This window comes from Salvelinus namaycush, chromosome 16, assembly GCF_016432855.1.
Source record: "Salvelinus namaycush isolate Seneca chromosome 16, SaNama_1.0, whole genome shotgun sequence".
NCBI classification, from domain to species: domain Eukaryota; kingdom Metazoa; phylum Chordata; class Actinopteri; order Salmoniformes; family Salmonidae; genus Salvelinus; species Salvelinus namaycush.
The window spans coordinates 48,487,887-48,506,459 of NC_052322.1; the positions used below are offsets into that span (position 1 = coordinate 48,487,887).

Sequence of the window (18,573 nt, forward strand, 5' to 3'; positions counted from 1 at the left end):
AGTAAAAAAAGAAAATCCCCAACCGTCTCCTCAGCAGCACAGTAGAGAGTAAAACCCAAACCCGGTCTCCCTCAGCACCAGTAGAGAGTAAAACCCAAACCGGTCTCCCATCAGCCCAGTAGAGAGTAAAACCCAAACCGGTCTCCCATCAGCACCAGTAGAGTAAAACCCAAACCGGTCTCCCATCAGCACCAGTAGAGAGTAAACCCAAACCGGTCTCCCATCACACCAGTAGAGAGTAAAACCCAACCGGTCTCCCATCAGCACCAGTAGAGGTAAAACCCAAACCGGTCTCCCATCAGCACAGAGAAAATAAACAGCACCAGTAGAGAGTAAAAAACCCAAAAAAAAAAAAACCAAACAACAGAGAGAAAAACCCAAAAAACAAAAAAAAAAAAAAAACCGGTCTCCCATCAGCACCAGTAGAGAGTAAAACCCAACCGGTCTCCCATCAGCACCAGTAGAAGTAAACACCCAAACCGGTCTCCCATCAGCACCAGTAGAGAGTAAAACCCAAACCGGTCTCTCCATCAGCACCAGTAGAGAGTAAAACCCAAACCGGTCTCCCATCAGCACCAGTAGAGAGTAAAACCCAAACCGGTCTCCACATCAACCAGTAGAGAGTAAAACCCAAACCGTCCTCCATCAGCACCAGTAGAGAGTAAAACCCAACCGGTCTCCCATAGCACCATAGGAGAAAAACCCAAACCGGTCTCCCATCAGCACCAGTAGAGAGTAAAACCCAAACCGGTCTCCCATCAGCACCAGTAGAGTAAAAACCCAACCGGTCTCCATCAGCACCAGTAGAGAGTAAAACCCAAACCGTTCTCCCATCAGCACCATTAGAGAGTAAAACCCAAACCGGTCTCCCATCAGCACCAGTAGAGAGTAAAACCCAAACCGTCTCCCATCAGCACCAGTAGAGAGTAAACCCAAACCGGTCCTCCATCAGCACCAGTAAGAGTAAAACCCAAACCGGTCTCCCATCAGCACCAGTAGAGAGTAAAACCCAAACCGGTCTCCCATCAGCACCAGTAGAATAAAACCCAACCCGTTCCTCACCTCAGCACCAGTAGAGAGTAAAACCCAAACCGGTCTCCCATCAGCACCAGTGAGATAAAACCCAAACCGTCTCCCATCAGCACCAGTAGAGAGTAAAACCACAACCGGTCTCCCATCAGCACCTAGAGAGTAAAACCCAAACCGGTCTCCCATCAGCACCAGTAGAGAGTAAAACCCAAACCGGTCTCCCATCAGCACCAGTAGAGAGTAAAACCCAAACCGGTCTCCCATCAGACCACGTAGAGAGTAAAACCCAACCGGTCTCCCATCAGCACCAGTAGAGAGTAAAACCCAACCGGTCTCCCATCAGCACCAGTAGAGAGTAAAACCAAACCGGTCTCCCATAGCACCAGTAGAAGAGTAAAACCCAAACCGGTCTCCCATCAGCACCAGTAGAGAGTAAAACCAAACCGGTCTCACCGCACACAGCAGTAGAGAGTAAAACCCAAACCGGTCTCCCATCACACACAGTAGAAGTAAAACCCAAACCGGTCTCCCATCACACCAGTAGAGAGTAAACCCAAACCGGTCTCCTCATCAGCACCAGTAGAGAGTAAAACCCAAACCGGTCTCCCATCAGCACCAGTAGAGAGTAAAACCCAACCGGTCTCCCATCACACCAGTAGAGAGTAAAACCCAAACCGTCTCCCATCAGCACCAGTAGAGAGTAAAACCCAAACCGTCTCCCATCAGCACCAGTAGAGAGTAAAACCCAAACCGGTCTCCCATCAGCACCAGTAGAGAGTAAAACCCAAACCGGTCTCCCATCACACCAGTAGAGAGTAAAACCCAAACCGGTCTCCCATCAGCACCAGTAAGAGTAAAACCCAAACCGGTCTCCCATCAGCACCAGTAGAGTAAACCCAAACCGGTCTCCCATCAGCACCAGTAGAGAGTAACCCAAACCGGTCTCCCATCAGCACCAGTAGAGAGTAAACCCAAACCGGTCTCCCATCAGCACCGCTAAGAGTAAAACCCAAACCGGTCTCCCATCAGCACAGTAGAGAGTAAAACCCAAACCGGTCTCCCATCAGCACCGCCAGTAGAGAGTAAAACCCAAACACGGTCTCCCATCAGCACCAGTCGAGGAGTAAAACCCAAACCGGTCTCCCCATCAGCACCAGTAGAGAGGATAAAACCCAAACCGGTCTCCCATCAGCACCAGTAGAGTACGTTAAAACCCAAACCGGTCTCCCCATCAGCACCATTAGAGAGTAAAACCCAAACCGCGTCTCCCATCAGCACCAGTAGAAGAGTAAAACCCAAATCCGGTCTCCCATCAGCACCAGTAGAGAGTAAAGCCCAAAGCCGGTCTACCCATCAGGCACCAGTAAGAGGGGGGGGGGTAAAACCCAAACCGGTCTCCCATCAGTCACCAGTAGAGAGTAAAAACCCAAACCGGTCTCCCCATCAGCACAGTAGAGAGTAAACCCAAAACCGTTCTCCCATCAGCACCAGTAGAGGAGTAAAAACCCAAACCGGTCTCCCATCAGCACCAGTAGAGAGTAAGACCCAAACCGGTCTCCCATCAGCACCAGTAGAAGAGTAAACCCAAACCGGTCTCTCATCAGGCACCAGTAGAGAGAGAAACCCAAAAGCCAGTTCTCCATCAGCACCAGTAGAGAGTAAAACCCAAACTGGTCCTCCCATCAGCACCAGTAGAGGAGTAAAACCCAAGCCGGTCCTCCCATCAGCACCAGTAGAGAGGTAAAACCCAAACCGGTCTCCCATCAGCACCAGTAGAGGGTAAAACCCAAACCGGTCTCCCTCAGACACCAGTAAGTAGAGAGTAAAACCCAAACCGGATTCTCCCATCAGCACCAGTAGAGAGTAAAACCCAAACCGGTCTCCCATCAGCACCAGTAGAGAGTAAAACCCAAACCGGTCTCCCATCAGCACCAGTAGAGAGTAAAACCCAAACCGGTCTCCCATCAGCACCAGTAGAGAGTAAAACCCAAACCGGTCTCCCATCAGCACCAGTAGAGAGTAAAACCCAAACCGGTCTCCATCAGCACCAGTAGAGAGTAAAACCCAAACCGGTCTCCCATCAGCACCAGTAGAGAGTAAAACCCAAACCGGTCTCCCATCAGCACCAGTAGAGAGTAAAACCCAAACCGGGTCTCCCATCAGCACCAGTAGAGAGTAAAACCCAAACCGGTCTCCCATCAGCACCAGTAGAGAGTAAAACCCAAACCGGTCTCCCATCAGCACCAGTAGAGAGTAAAACCCAAACCGGTCTCCCATCAGCACCAGTAGAGAGTAAAACCCAACCGGTCTCCCATCAGCACCAGTAGAGAGTAAAACCCAAACCGGTCTCCCATCAGCACCAGTAGAGAGTAAAACCCAAACCGGTCTCCCATCAGCACCAGTAGAGGGTAAACCCAAACCGGTCTCCCATCAGCACCAGTAGAGAGTAAAACCCAAACCGGTCTCCCATCAGCACCAGTAGAGTAAAACCCAAACCGGTCTCCCATCAGCACCAGTAGAGAGTAAACCCAAACCGGTCTCCCATCAGCACCAGTAGAGAGTAAAACCCAAACCGGTCTCCCATCAGCACCAGTAGAGTAAAACCCAAACCGGTCTCCCATCAGCACCAGTAGAGTAAAACCCAAACCGGTCTCCCATCAGCACCAGTAGAGTAAAACCCAAACCGGTCTCCCATCAGCACCAGTAGAGGGTAAACCCAAACCGGTCTCCCATCAGCACCAGTAGAGAGTAAAACCCAAACCGGTCTCCCATCAGCACCAGTAGAGAGTAAAACCCAAACCGGTCTCCCATCAGCACCAGTAGAGAGTAAAACCCAAACCGGTCTCCCATCAGCACCAGTAGAGAGTAAAACCCAAACCGGTCTCCCATCAGCACCAGTAGAGAGTAAAACCCAAACCGGTCTCCCATCAGCACCAGTAGAGAGTAAAACCCAAACCGGTCTCCCATCAGCACCAGTAGAGAGTAAAACCCAAACCGGTCTCCCATCAGCACCAGTAGAGAGTAAAACCCAAACCGGTCTCCCATCAGCACCAGTAGAGAGTAAAACCCAAACCGGTCTCCCATCAGCACCAGTAGAGAGTAAAACCCAAACCGGTCTCCCATCAGCACCAGTAGAGAGTAAAACCCAAACCGGTCTCCCATCAGCACCAGTAGAGAGTAAAACCCAAACCGGTCTCCCATCAGCACCAGTAGAGAGTAAAACCCAAACCGGTCTCCCATCAGCACCAGTAGAGAGTAAAACCCAAACCGGTCTCCCATCAGCACCAGTAGAGAGTAAAACCCAAACCGGTCTCCCATCAGCACCAGTAGAGAGTAAAACCCAAACCGGTCTCCCATCAGCACCAGTAGAGAGTAAAACCCAAACCGGTCTCCCATCAGCACCAGTAGAGAGTAAAACCCAAACCGGTCTCCCATCAGCACCAGTAGAGAGTAAAACCCAAACCGGTCTCCCATCAGCACCAGTAGAGAGTAAAACCCAAACCGGTCTCCCATCAGCACCAGTAGAGAGTAAAACCCAAACCGGTCTCCCATCAGCACCAGTAGAGTAAAACCCAAACCGGTCTCCCATCAGCACCAGTAGAGAGTAAAACCCAAACCGGTCTCCCATCAGCACCAGTAGAGTAAAACCCAAACCGGTCTCCCATCAGCACCAGTAGAGTAAAACCCAAACCGGTCTCCCATCAGCACCAGTAGAGTAAAACCCAAACCGGTCTCCCATCAGCACCAGTAGAGTAAAACCCAAACCGGTCTCCCATCAGCACCAGTAGAGAGTAAAACCCAAACCGGTCTCCCATCAGCACCAGTAGAGAGTAAAACCCAAACCGGTCTCCCATCAGCACCAGTAGAGAGTAAAACCCAAACCGGTCTCCCATCAGCACCAGTAGAGAGTAAAACCCAAACCGGTCTCCCATCAGCACCAGTAGAGAGTAAAACCCAAACCGGTCTCCCATCAGCACCAGTAGAGAGTAAAACCCAAACCGGTCTCCCATCAGCACCAGTAGAGAGTAAAACCCAAACCGGTCTCCCATCAGCACCAGTAGAGAGTAAAACCCAAGCCGGTCTCCCATCAGCACCAGTAGAGAGTAAAACCCAAACCGGTCTCCCATCAGCACCAGTAGAGAGTAAAACCCAAACCGGTCTCCCATCAGCACCAGTAGAGAGTAAAACCCAAACCGGTCTCCCATCAGCACCTGTAGAGAGTAAAACCCAAACCGGTCTCCCATCAGCACCAGTAGAGAGTAAAACCCAAACCGGTCTCCCATCAGCACCAGTAGAGAGTAAAACCCAAACCGGTCTCCCATCAGCACCAGTAGAGAGTAAAACCCAAACCGGTCTCCCATCAGCACCAGTAGAGAGTAAAACCCAAACCGGTCTCCCATCAGCACCAGTAGAGAGTAAAACCCAAACCGGTCTCCCATCAGCACCAGTAGAGAGTAAAACCCAAACCGGTCTCCCATCAGCACCAGTAGAGAGTAAAACCCAAACCGGTCTCCCATCAGCACCAGTAGAGAGTAAAACCCAAACCGGTCTCCCATCAGCACCAGTAGAGAGTAAAACCCAAACCGGTCTCCCATCAGCACCAGTAGAGTAAAACCCAAACCGGTCTCCCATCAGCACCAGTAGAGAGTAAAACCCAAACCGGTCTCCCATCAGCACCAGTAGAGTAAAACCCAAACCGGTCTCCCATCAGCACCAGTAGAGTAAAACCCAAACCGGTCTCCCATCAGCACCAGTAGAGTAAAACCCAAACCGGTCTCCCATCAGCACCAGTAGAGAGTAAAAGCCAAACCGGTCTCCCATCAGCACCAGTAGAGAGTAAAACCGGGTAAAGCGCCCAACACACGTTGTCGTACCTGTCGTCCAGTATGTTGCGGTCCTGCTGGCTCCGGTCCAGACAGCTCTGTCTCTCTCTCAGCTCTCCCAGGAGAGACGTCACCTGGGCCTTCAGCGCCTCGCCGTCCTTAGCCAGCTAAACACACACATCTCTTAGTACCGGAAGGACCAAGCACTCAGTGTTAGACAACATGGCTGAGGCCGGTGTGTGTGTAGTGTAGTGTAGTGTGTGTGTAGTGTAGTGTATAGTGTATAGTGTATAGTGTAGTGTGTAGTGTATAGTGTATAGTGTATAGTGTGTAGTGTAGTGTATAGTGTAGTGTATAGTGTATAGTGTATAGTGTGTAGTGTAGTGTATAGTGTAGTGTGTAGTGTGTAGTGTATAGTGTATAGTGTAGTGTATAGTGTATAGTGTATAGTGTAGTGTGTAGTGTATAGTGTAGTGTGTAGTGTATAGTGTAGTGTATAGTGTAGTGTGTAGTGTGTAGTGTATAGTGTAGTGTATAGTGTAGTGTGTAGTGTATAGTGTAGTGTGTAGTGTATAGTGTAGTGTGTAGTGTATAGTGTATAGTGTAGTGTGTAGTGTATAGTGTATAGTGTAGTGTGTAGTGTATAGTGTAGTGTATAGTGTATAGTGTATAGTGTAGTGTGTAGTGTATAGTGTAGTGTGTAGTGTATAGTGTAGTGTGTAGTGTATAGTGTATAGTGTAGTGTGTAGTGTGGTCCTGGGTACAGTATAGTATGTAGTAGTATAGTGTGTAGTGTAGTCAAATCCAATCAAATGTATTTATATAGCCCTTCTTACATCAGCTGATATCTCAAAGTGCTGTACAGAAACCCAGCCTAAAACCCCAAACAGCAAGCAATGCAGGTGTAGAATAGTGTGTAGTAGTGTGTAGTGTAGTATATTGTATAGTGTAGCAGTGTAGTGTATAGTATAGTGTAGTAGTGTGTAGTGTAGTGTGTAGTATAGTGTGTATAGTGTATACCTGGGCACAGTCCGTGTCCTTCTGTTTAAGCAGTGTGTGTAGTAGTATAGTGTAGTAGTGTATAGTATAGTGTAGTAGTGTGTAGTATAGTGTAGTAGTATAGTGTATAGTGTAGTAGGGTGTAGTATAGTGTAGTAGTGTGTAGTATAGTGTAGTAGTATAGTGTATAGTGTAGTAGGGTGTAGTATAGTGTAGTAGTGTGTAGTATAGTGTAGTAGTATAGTGTATAGTGTAGTAGTGTGTAGTATAGTGTAGTAGGGTATAGTGTAGTAGTGTGTAGTATAATGTAGTAGTATAGTGTAGTAGTGTGTAGTATAGTGTAGTAGTATAGTGTATAGTGTAGTAGGGTGTAGTATAGTGTAGTAGTATAGTGTATAGTGTAGTAGTGTGTAGTATAATGTAGTAGTATAGTGTAGTAGTGTGTAGTATAGTGTAGTAGTATAGTGTATAGTGTAGTAGTGTGTAGTATAGTGTAGTAGTGTGTAGTATAGTGTAGTAGTGTGTAGTATAGTGTAGTAGTATAGTGTATAGTGTAGTAGTGTGTAGCATAGTGTAGTAGTGTAGTATAGTGTATAGTGTAGCAGTGTAGTGTATAGTATAGTGTAGTAGTGTGTAGTGTGTAGTATAGTGTGTATAGTGTATACCTGGGCACAGTCCTTGTCCTTCTGTTTAAGCAGTGTGTGTAGTAGTATAGTGTAGTAGTGTATAGTATAGTGTAGTAGTGTATAGTATAGTGTAGCAGTGTATAGTATAGTAGTGTAGTAGTATAGTGTATAGTGTAGTAGTGTATAGTATAGTGTAGTAGTGTGTAGTATAGTGTAGTAGTATAGTGTATAGTGTAGTAGTGTGTAGTATAGTGTGGTAGTATAGTGTATAGTGCAGTAGTGTGTAGTAGTGTGTAGTAGTGTGTAGTATAGTGTAGTAGTATAGCATATAGTGTAGTAGTGTGTAGTATAGTGTAGTAGTGTATAGTATAGTGTAGTAGTGTGTAGTATAGTGTAGTAGTATAGTGTATAGTGTAGTAGTGTGTAGTATAGTGTAGTAGTATAGTGTATAGTGTAGTAGTGTATAGTATAGTGTAGTAGTATAGTGTATAGTGTAGTAGTGTGTAGTGTAGTATAGTGTGTAGTGTAGTGTATAGTGTGTAGTGTAGTGTATAGTGTAGTGGAGTATAGTGTGTAGTGTACTAGTGTGTAGTGTAGTGTAGTAGTGTATAGTATAGTGTAGTAGTGTGTAGTATAGTGTAGTAGTGTGTAGTATAGTGTAGTAGTGTATAGTATAGTGTAGTAGTGTGTAGTATAGTGTAGTAGTATAGTGTATAGTGTAGTAGTGTGTAGTGTAGTGTAGTATAGTGTGTAGTGTAGTGTATAGTGTGTAGTGTAGTGTATAGTGTAGTGGAGTATAGTGTAGTAGTGTATAGTATAGTGTAGTAGTGTGTAGTATAGTGTAGTAGTATAGTGTATCGTGTAGCAGTGTGTAGTATAGTGTAGTAGTGTGTAGTATAGTGTAGTCGTATAGTGTATCGTGTAGTAGTGTATAGTATAGTGTAGTAGTGTGTAGTATAGTGTAGTAGTATAGTGTATCGTGTAGCAGTGTGTAGTATAGTGTAGTAGTGTGTAGTATAGTGTAGTCGTATAGTGTATCGTGTAGTAGTGTATAGTATAGTGTAGTAGTGTGTAGTATAGTGTAGTAGTATAGTGTATAGTGTAGTAGTGTGTAGTATATTGTAGTAGTGTGTAGTATAGTGTAGTAGTGTGTAGTATAGTGTAGTAGTATAGTGTATAGTGTAGTAGTGTGTAGTATAGTGTAGTAGTGTGTAGTATAGTGTAGTAGTGTGTAGTATAGTGTAGTAGTGTGTAGTATAGTGTAGTAGTATAGTGTATAGTGTAGTAGTGTGTAGTATAGTGTAGTAGTGTGTAGTATAGTGTAGTAGTGTGTAGTATAGTGTAGTAGTATAGTATATAGTGTAGTAGTGTGTAGTATAGTGTAGTAGTGTATAGTATAGTGTAGTAGTGTGTAGTATAGTGTGGTAGTATAGTGTATAGTGTAGTAGTGTGTAGTATAGTGTAGTAGTATAGTGTATAGTGTAGTAGTGTATAGTATAGTGTAGTAGTATAGTGTATAGTGTAGTAGTGTGTAGTGTAGTGTAGTATAGTGTGTAGTGTAGTGTATAGCGTAGTGTATAGTGTAGTGGAGTATAGTGTGTAGTGTAGTAGTGGACAGTGTGTAGTGTAGTGTAGTAGTGTATAGTATAGTGTAGTAGTGTGTAGTATAGTGTAGTAGTGTGTAGTATAGTGTAGTAGTGTATAGTATAGTGTAGTAGTGTGTAGTATAGTGTAGTAGTATAGTGTATAGTGTAGTAGTGTGTAGTATAGTGTAGTAGTATAGTGTATAGTGTATAGTGTGTAGTATAGTGTGTAGTGTAGTGTATAGTGTGTAGTGTAGTGTATAGTGTAGTTGAGTATAGTGTGTAGTGTAGTAGTGGACAGTGTGTAGTGTAGTGTAGTAGTGTGTAGTATAGTGTAGTAGTATAGTGTATAGTGTAGTAGTGTGTAGTATAGTGTAGTAGTGTAGTAGTGTATAGTATAGTGTAGTAGTGTAGTAGTGTATAGTATAGTGTAGTAGTGTAGTAGTGTGTAGTATAGTGTAGTAGTGTGTAGTATAGTGTAGTAGTATAGTGTATAGTGTAGTAGTGTGTAGTATAGTGTAGTAGTGTATAGTGTAGTAGTGTGTAGTATAGTGTAGTAGTGTGTAGTATAGTGTAGTAGTGTATAGTATAGTGTAGTAGTGTATAGTATAGTGTAGTAGTGTGTATAGTATAGTATAGTTTATAGTGTATAGTGTAGTGTAGTAGTGTGTAGTATAGTGTAGTAGTGTAGTAGTATAGTGTATAGTGTAGTAGTGTGTAGTATAGTGTAGTAGTATAGTGTATAGTATAGTGTGTATAGTATAGTGTGTATAGTATAGTGTGTATAGTATAGTGTGTATAGTATAGTGTGTATAGTAGAGTGTGTATAGTATAGTGTGTATAGTATAGTGTGTATAGTATAGTATAGTGTGTATAGTGTGTATAGTATAGTGTGTATAGTATAGTATAGTGTGTACCTGGGCACAGTCCTTGTCCTTCTGTTTAAGCAGCACTTCAGTTCTGTCTCTCTGAGCTGAACTCTTCTGGAGGGAATCTAACTTCTCCTGCAGCTCTCTGTACCTACACACACACACACACACACACACACACACACACACACACACACACACACACACACACACACACACACACACACACACACACACACACACACACACACACACACACACACACACACACCACACACACGGACACCACACACGGACACCACACAGGGACATATTTAGGATCACAAGTCATAACCACCACAAGGCAGAATAGTGAGACACACTTACCTGCCCTGTGTGGCTTGAAGCTGCTCTGTGAGTTTGGCCAGGTGGGAGCTGAGGAGACAGAAAGCAGACCACATCAACACACTGCAGGAAGTGATGCTGACTGTCAGAAAATGATGTCATTACCTGTCAGAGGAGGGCGGGGCATCGGAACGCTGAACCGTTTCCTCGGTAACACCACAACTCTAAGGAACACAATTATAATACTTCTCATTTTCAAGCTATCATTTCTTACATTTCTTCACAGAATGACCCCAACACCACACACACACACCAGTTTGGTTCTGAGTTGCTCAACCGAGCGATGAAGGCAGTCTCTCTCTCTCTCTCCCTCCTCCCTCTCTTTCTCCAGCTCTTCATTCCTCCTCCTCAGATCTTTCATCCCTTCTTCTAACTTCTCTTTGTGGCTCTTCAGCAGCTGGAGAAAGTCGTTACCTCCTCCTGCGGGCTAGAGAAAGAGACAGGAAGTTGAAAGACAGATAGTATATCTCCATGTTGCCATAGAAACAACAAGCTTGTTTTGGTTTGGGATGAGTTGGACCACCGAGTGAAGGAAAAGCAGCCAACAAGTGCTCAGCATATGTGGGAACTCCTTCAAGACTGTTGGAAAAGCATTGCTGGTGAAGCTGGTTGAGAGAATGCCAAGAGTGTGCAAAGCTGTCATCAAGGCAAAGGGTGGCTATTTGAAGAATCTCAAATATATTTTGATTTGTTTAACACTTTTTGGATTGATGATTCCAAATGTGTTATTTCATAGTTGTGATGTCTTCACTGTTATTCTACAATGTAGAAAATAGTACAAATAAAGAAAAACCCTTGAATGAGTAGGTGTGTTCAAACTTCTGACTGGTCCTGTACATACAGTGCATTGGGAAAGTATTCAGACCACTTGACTTTTTCTATATTTTGTAACGTTAACAGCCTTTTTCTACAATTGGTTAAATGATTTATTTTCCTCATCAACACACCTCATAATGACAAAGCAAAAACAGGTTTAGAAACGTTAGCACATTTATTACAAATAAAAACCAAAATACCTTATTTACATAAATATTCAGACCCTTTGCTATGAGACTATAAATTGATCTCAGGTGCATCCTGTTTCCATTGATCATCCTTGAGATGTTTCTACAACTTGATTGGAGTCCACCTGTGGTAAATTCAATTGATTGGACATGATTTGGAAAGGCACACACCTGTCTATATAAGGTCCCACAGTTGACAGTGTATGTCAGAGCAAAAACCAGCCATGAGGTTGAAGGAATTGTCTGTAGAGCTCTGAGACAGGATTGTGTCGAGGCACAGATCTGGGAAGGTACCAAAACATTTCTGCAGCATTGAAAGTCCCCAAGAACACATTGGACTCCATCATTCTTAAATGTAAGAAGTTTGGAACCACTCTTCTTAGAGCTGGCCGCCTGGCTAAACTGAGCAATCGGGGAAGAAAGGCCTTGGTCAGGGAGGTGACCAAGAACCCGATGGTCACTCTGACAGAGCTCTAGATTTCCTCTGTCTAGATGGGAGAACCTTCCAGAAGGACAACCATCTCTGCAGCACTCCACCAATCAGGCCTTTATGGTAGAGTGGCCAGACGGAAGCCACTCCTCAGTAAAAGGCACACGGCAGCCCGCTTGCAGTTTGCCAAAGGGCACCTAAAGGACTCTGACCATGAGAAACAAGATGCTCTGGTCTGATGAAACCAAGACTGAACTCTTTGGCCTGAATGCCAAGCATCATCTGGAGGAAACCTGGCACCGCTCATCACCTGGCCAAAACATTTCTAAAAACCTGTTTGCTTTGTCATTATAGGGTATTGTGTGTAGATTGATGAGGGGGGGAAAAAAACAATTGAATCTATCTATCTATATCCCTCAATCTATCTGCACTGACCAGAGAGGTTGCCATAGGTCCGTTGGTCTCCGAGCCATGGCTGGGGCCGTTGACCAGAAGGCCTTGGTTCGCTCCAGGGTTGGAGGGGCTAGAGGGGCTGGCCAGGCTGGTGAGGCTGTGGTTCTCCATGGCCAGTCTCTCCACTAGCGCCCGGGCCTCCTGGAAACGACAGCTGAGGAACTCCCTCTCTTCTCTAGACCTCCGCTGCCATTCCTCCATCTCCTCACAGCGCTCACGCAGGGCCTGGTTGCTGCGCTGCAACGCCTCTACACACACACACACACACACACACACACACACACACACACATATACAATCTGTGCCTCATTGTGGATCCAAATAAAATATTTGTATGTGTTTGTTTAGAGTGTGTGTGTGAGTGAGTGAGTGAGTGAGTGAGTGAGTGAGTGAGTGAGTGAGTCCTACCTCGGAGCTGCTGGTTGTCTCCCAGTAGTCTAGTCACCACCTCATTGGCTGCCAGCTCAGCAGGAACCTGAAGAGCCACGCCACCCTCGTCCCCTGCCATCTCCCACTGCAGGGCTATGTCTGCCTGGGGCTGCACGCCACCCTCGTCCCCTGCCATCTCCCACTGCAGGGCTATGTCTGCCTGGGGCTGCACCATGCCGCTGGACATTATGCATCGTATTATATAGAAAACAAGAAATGTATACAGACACACCATCAGTTCTGTACAGCATTACAGTATCTGCCTTTAGGCACTGATCCAATGACTCAAAGCTACTAGTACAAGACACTAAGTAGGTTTCCAGTCACTCAGGTTTATTCAACAAAAGCAATGTCGCAACAACGACAAATCATTGCAACATGTGTAACGGAAACGGAATATATACAGGAGCAATGTTCTAAAGATCGACAACATTTTTATCCATTTGACGGGTGGATTTTTATTTTGTCAAACTTTCTTTATATGGTGACAATAAATTAGGATTGCCACATACTTTTGAAGGTACGCGAGGCACGTGATTTCATCAAGTAACAATAAGTTCCACTCCACATTTAATTCTAAATGTCTACTTCTTGCAAAAATCATTATTTTTAATAGTTAAAAAATATTGATCTGACTTCCAACAATGTCTGAATGGCTTCGCCTTGTTTTTCTGGTTGGTTGGCAAGTTTCCCCATCCAATTATATCAGATCTACAGGAGTGTACGTTTCACCATCCAATTATATCAGATCTACAGGAGTGTACGTTTCCCCATCCAATTATATCAGATCTACAGGAGTGCAAGTTTCCCCATCCAATTATATCAGATCTACAGGAGTGCAAGTTTCCCCATCCAATTATATCAGATCTACAGGAGTGCAAGTTTCCCCATCCAATTATATCAGATCTACAGGAGTGCAAGTTTCCCCATCCAATTATATCAGATCTACAGGAGTGTACGTTTCACCATCCAATTATATCAGATCTACAGGAGTGTACGTTTCACCGTGGCACGGACCCCGGCGATGTGTTGGCACAATAGAATATGGCAGATATTAGGCTGGACAATAGAACAAGTCAAAATTCACCCAAGGCTGAAAAACAGCCAAAGAACATTGGCTAAACTGGAACACCAGCGAGGCCATAGCAAATGAATGGAAACGAACCTTCACAGAGTCTCTTCTGACTGTCACAGAGTCTCTTCTGACTGGAGTGATGCTTAGAATTACATTTCCCTTAAATGTCACAAAATGTTTTTATCCCTTTTCATTTTACAATCTGTTTGGACGAAACTGGAAGGAGAAAAAAGCTTGTGTGAAGATCCGCTCCTCGATAGTGTCAACTGTGTTTATGTCGGCGTAATGAGGAAGTAGGGAAAACACGAACACTTCGGACTATTTCTGGTCTATTGATCGATGACAACCGAGCTCGCTGCCCAGACGTATTACATCATTACAAAAGATGAGATTCTCCTGATTAAATTGGTGTCCGACTTGAAAAAAAAATCTAAATATACACTTTGTGCGATTTTTGGTGAAATAGACAGTCATACCCCTATAGGAAACAATGGGGCGACCTCCCGACTTCCATGAGTGAAGATATCATCTTGAAATTAACAGCATACTATGCTACCCACATTTACATCATTAGACAGAATAGATTATCCGAAATGAAGTGGTGTAGAACTTCCAAACATCAATTTTGAAATAGACATTGCCGTTATGTTGGGGAAAGAGGAATGTCTAAAGGTATTATTTAACCAGCATTTATCTGCTTCCATTTGCCTTTTTTTCTGTTCTACAATGTGGTTTGAACTAGCAAATTTGTTTTAAAAAATTCACCTTTATTTAACCGGGTAGTCTAGTTGAGAACAAGTTCTCATTTACAACTGAGACCTGGCCAAGATAAAGCAAAAACAGTTTGACACATACAACAACACAGAGTTACACATGGAGTAAAGAAACCGGTGAGATATACCTGTTATATACTTCCCTTTTCATTATTCACATTGTTCTAATTCTCTGCATGGCAAGCAGACAGGCAGCACACTTCTGTAAACAAACAGCTCAGCAAAGGCTCTTAAGATCTACCAGATGTCTATATGTGAATCTAATTTCCAGCGTGTGTCTAGTGTCTGTGTTTATGTTAAAGGTGAATAAACAGTTACTACATACATTTTTGGATCCACATTCATTTATTTTTTTTACTTATAAATTAATTATATCTCCCATTGATTCAGAAAATAATATAACTTAGAAATGCCTCATGAGCTTAGTTCAACAGTCATTCTCTATCAGAACCCAAAATACAACCTTGTTTTACTGCAATGTTTGTATTAAATAAATAATAATAATACATATCACTGTAAAGCTACAAAACTGGTTGAGAGAATGCCAAGAGTGTGCAAAGCTGTCATCAAGGCAAACGGTAGCTACTTTGAAGAATCTCCCATATAAAATAAATTCTGATTTGTTTAACACTTTTTTTGGTTACTACATGATTCCATATGTGTTATTTCATAGTTTTGATGTCTTCACTATTATTCTACAATGTAGAAAATAGTCAAAATAGAGAAAAACCCTGGAATGAGTAGGTGTGTCCAAACTTTTGACTGGTACTGTATGTATACACAGGGCTAAAATAGGTTATCCGTAGGTTTAGGGTTTTTAACGGTCACCACAGCGTGAGGTGTTTTCTGCATGTGATGTCAGAGTGCAGTCACCGTTCCAAAATGGGATTGTTACGCAACAGTTAACATTGCCTTCTAATGATCTAATTTCAATACATTTTCTAACAAGTTTTATTTTCTAACAGTTTAAATTGGAGGTGTGTTCCACCTCATTAATTCACATAGAAGTTGCCCATTTCAGCATTGAGGAGAATTCATGTTTGAGGTTTTACTGAGCCGGACAAACTTCTCTCTTCGAGGAGAGCCCAAGCACTTCACCAATGTTTCCGCAGATCATGTATGCAAAGCTGTTATAATGAGGTGAAGGAATGGTTCACTCATCTTTCGGGTAAACTTCCAGAAGTGAAAGAAGGGAAGTGGATGATCATAGACAACACACCCCCTTCAACATGCATATTGCAAACAGACGCAACTCATCTTGTAATCTTTGGTTGAAACGAAAAACAAACATAGGGGCACACAAACTACCCATCGTCGGATTACTTTCGATTCTAGAAAGTATTTTACTATATTATTTCGATCAATGTTGAGCTCACCTGTGATGTGATGAATTATGAATAGTATTAGCTAATTCATATTGTGGTTTCTGTCAGCCGAGAGTTATCTAAATATGACCGCTTGTATGATGTCAATATTTCCTCAGTTAGCGCTAGGACTAATGTAGCCTACATTTTCCGGTTTGGATGATTGCATTATGCGGTCATTACTTCTGTGAATGTCTGTATATTTCATCCAAAAATAAACTTGTTAAATTCAGGACATAACTTTGTAAGGACTGTGTTCGTGCAAAATGTTTCTGTGAAAAAAAAACAGTGTGCCGAGCTCAAATGCTGTTGCGGTAATCGAAACTGGACGCTCTAAATAAGCATTCTAATCAAACCCCCAAACAATGCAGACAAATTACCCAGAATGATCACGCCCGTTTGTCCGTAGGTGTGAACAGGTCAGGGGGGGGGGGGGGAAGAGTATGGTTTATAGCTCTTTTGCTGCTTCCTGTGGCCTTCTGCGGGTAATACATACCTCATTCACGACACTTGCTAGGCTCATACTCTGAGGTAGAAACAGCATCAGATCTACAAATCAATGAGCTAAACCCTATCCATATGGTTTGCAACTCAGTGAACCTGTGCAGCATTCGCTCAATTTGATGCTTATGAACAAACAGATTGTGATGCATGTCAAATTACCCAGCAGCCATTTAGATAACAAATCATCAAAAGAAAAAAGGTTATGTCTTCTGGTTGTTTAAATGTTTTATTTTATTAAATTAACCTTTATTTAACTAGGCACGTCAGTTAAGAACAAATTAAAATGTACAATGACGGCCTACCAAAAAAGTCTCCTACGGGGACGGGGGCCTGGGATTTAAAAAATAAATACAATATAAATATAGGACAAAACACATAAGAGAGACAACTACATAAAGAGAGACCTAAGACAACACAGCATGGCAGCAACACAACATGACATGGTAGCAACACAAAAACATGGTAAACATTATTGGGCAAAGTCAACAGCACAAAGAGCAAGAAGGTAGAGACAACAATACATCACGCAAAGCAGCCACAACTGTCAGTAAGAGTGTCCATGATTGAGTCTTTGAATGAAGAATGAAATCGGTCACATCTTGAAAAAGAGGACAGGGACATGCGTTTTGTTTAGATTTTACAACATTTTTCTGAAAAAAAGAAATGGTTAATCATGACCAGAACATGTTCGTTACAGTATGATAGTTATGCGCCAGCCATCACTATCACTATGGGTTACAACAACGTGTACCCGGGCGAACAGTGAGCTTGCCCACCAAGTTGCGGTAACATTAGTAACAGGTTACATGAGCTAAGCCTCCAGGGTTAACGCGAAGCCGCCATTGTAACGCAGAACAACGGGCTGGGAATAGAGCGGAAGGCGAGTTGGTGCCACGCTGTTCAACAGAGCTAATAGGAGTGTAACCGCTGTGAAATGGCTCGCTAGTTAGCGGTGGTGCACACTAATAGCCGTTCAATCGGTGGCGTCACTTGTTCTGAGACCTTGAAGTAGTTGTTTTCCCTGTTATTTTAAAGGTCGCGGCTTTTGTGGGGCGACAGGTAACTGTTGTCAATGTGTGCAGAGAGTCCCTGGTTCGGGGCAAGGAGAGGGACGGAAGCTATACTGGTACACTTCAAAACTACGGCAACCAGCTGTGACATATGCTAATATTATTAAACTGCGCTCCATGTCGAATGCATAAAAAAGCGTTACAAATGTAAATGTGTCCAGCCTACAAATATTAGTCGATGAATGCGTTCTGTCCATGCGGGCTACATAAGACATGAGGTGGGAGGGCATACATGCTGTCGCCAATCTAATGATCAACTTGTCTAAATGGGTTATGGAAACACTTCAACCAATACATTTTGATTCAACACTGTACTGTAACGTTGTGTGTGTCGTCATTACCTCCAGTTTATCGACAACACTTGGTTCAATGGAAACGCGCCCTAAAATGAAATTGTCACATCTATTGTCACAGCGAACTTTCTAAATGTCAACAAAACAAATCACTGGACAAGTTAACGGAAAACAGTCAGTCTGCTCGGAGCTAGCCTACTTTCACTTTCGCTTCTAGTTCAATCATGGTGGTTGGTGATTATCTAGTTAGCTAACCTATCTTTACTTAGTAAACTCCCGCTAAATACAGACCGTGTTAGCTAATGAAATACGGTCAGCTCGCTTGCCAACTATTTGCAAGTCATCCAGTCATATAAAGCCTATAGCTAGAAAGCCGTCAACAACACCGTTCGTTTGGTAAGGTTAGCTAGACTGACATGGGACTAGCTACCTAACATGGCTAATTCGGGCTAGCCATGACCATCACGTCAGCTAGTTAGCGCAACAGTGGCAGCCAATGACATATCTAGCTAACTTGATGTCAAGAAAGCTTACCTTTTCTCTGTAGCTCTCTTGACGTAGCTAGCTAGCGTTAATCAGGCTAACGCTAGTTAATTCACCTAGCTAGCTCTGGTTTGATTGTCGCAGACCAAGCGTATTTCCGCAACTGACACCAACTCTACGTCGTGTTTCTATTCAAATCTGGTAAAATTATTTCTAGCGATAGGTCTCTTGACATTATGCTAATGTAGCTGTCAAAGTGACTGAGCTATGCTAGCTTGCGCCAGGAATTCCTACTTCCGCACTGTGAGAGATGACGTCATCTTCTTTGAAGTTTAACGGCGTCCGGCATCCAATACATGTTGCATTACCGCCTCCTACTAGA

At 43.5% G+C, this 18,573-nt stretch overlaps 2 protein-coding genes across 2 annotated transcripts in view; one reads left to right on the top strand and one right to left on the bottom strand.

Moving 5' to 3' along the window:
- ikbkg (inhibitor of nuclear factor kappa B kinase regulatory subunit gamma) overlaps positions 1-18,483 on the bottom strand; it is a 19,164-nt gene extending 681 nt beyond the window's left edge. The window contains exons 1-8 of the mRNA XM_039011613.1: positions 18,243-18,483; positions 12,609-12,808; positions 12,183-12,448; positions 10,567-10,740; positions 10,419-10,477; positions 10,296-10,343; positions 9,978-10,080; positions 5,890-6,019 (exon numbers count right to left, since the gene is read on the bottom strand). Of these exons, the coding sequence (XP_038867541.1) occupies positions 5,890-6,019; positions 9,978-10,080; positions 10,296-10,343; positions 10,419-10,477; positions 10,567-10,740; positions 12,183-12,448; positions 12,609-12,804 (976 nt within the window). The 5' untranslated portion in view covers positions 12,805-12,808; positions 18,243-18,483. The remainder of the gene's footprint in view (positions 1-5,889; positions 6,020-9,977; positions 10,081-10,295; positions 10,344-10,418; positions 10,478-10,566; positions 10,741-12,182; positions 12,449-12,608; positions 12,809-18,242) is intronic.
- The window catches only part of LOC120061718 (alpha-1,3-mannosyl-glycoprotein 4-beta-N-acetylglucosaminyltransferase C-like), an 87,826-nt gene continuing 86,328 nt past the window's right edge, over positions 17,076-18,573 (top strand). The window contains exon 1 of the mRNA XM_039011614.1: positions 17,076-17,107. Within this exon, the coding sequence (XP_038867542.1) occupies positions 17,076-17,107 (32 nt within the window). The remainder of the gene's footprint in view (positions 17,108-18,573) is intronic.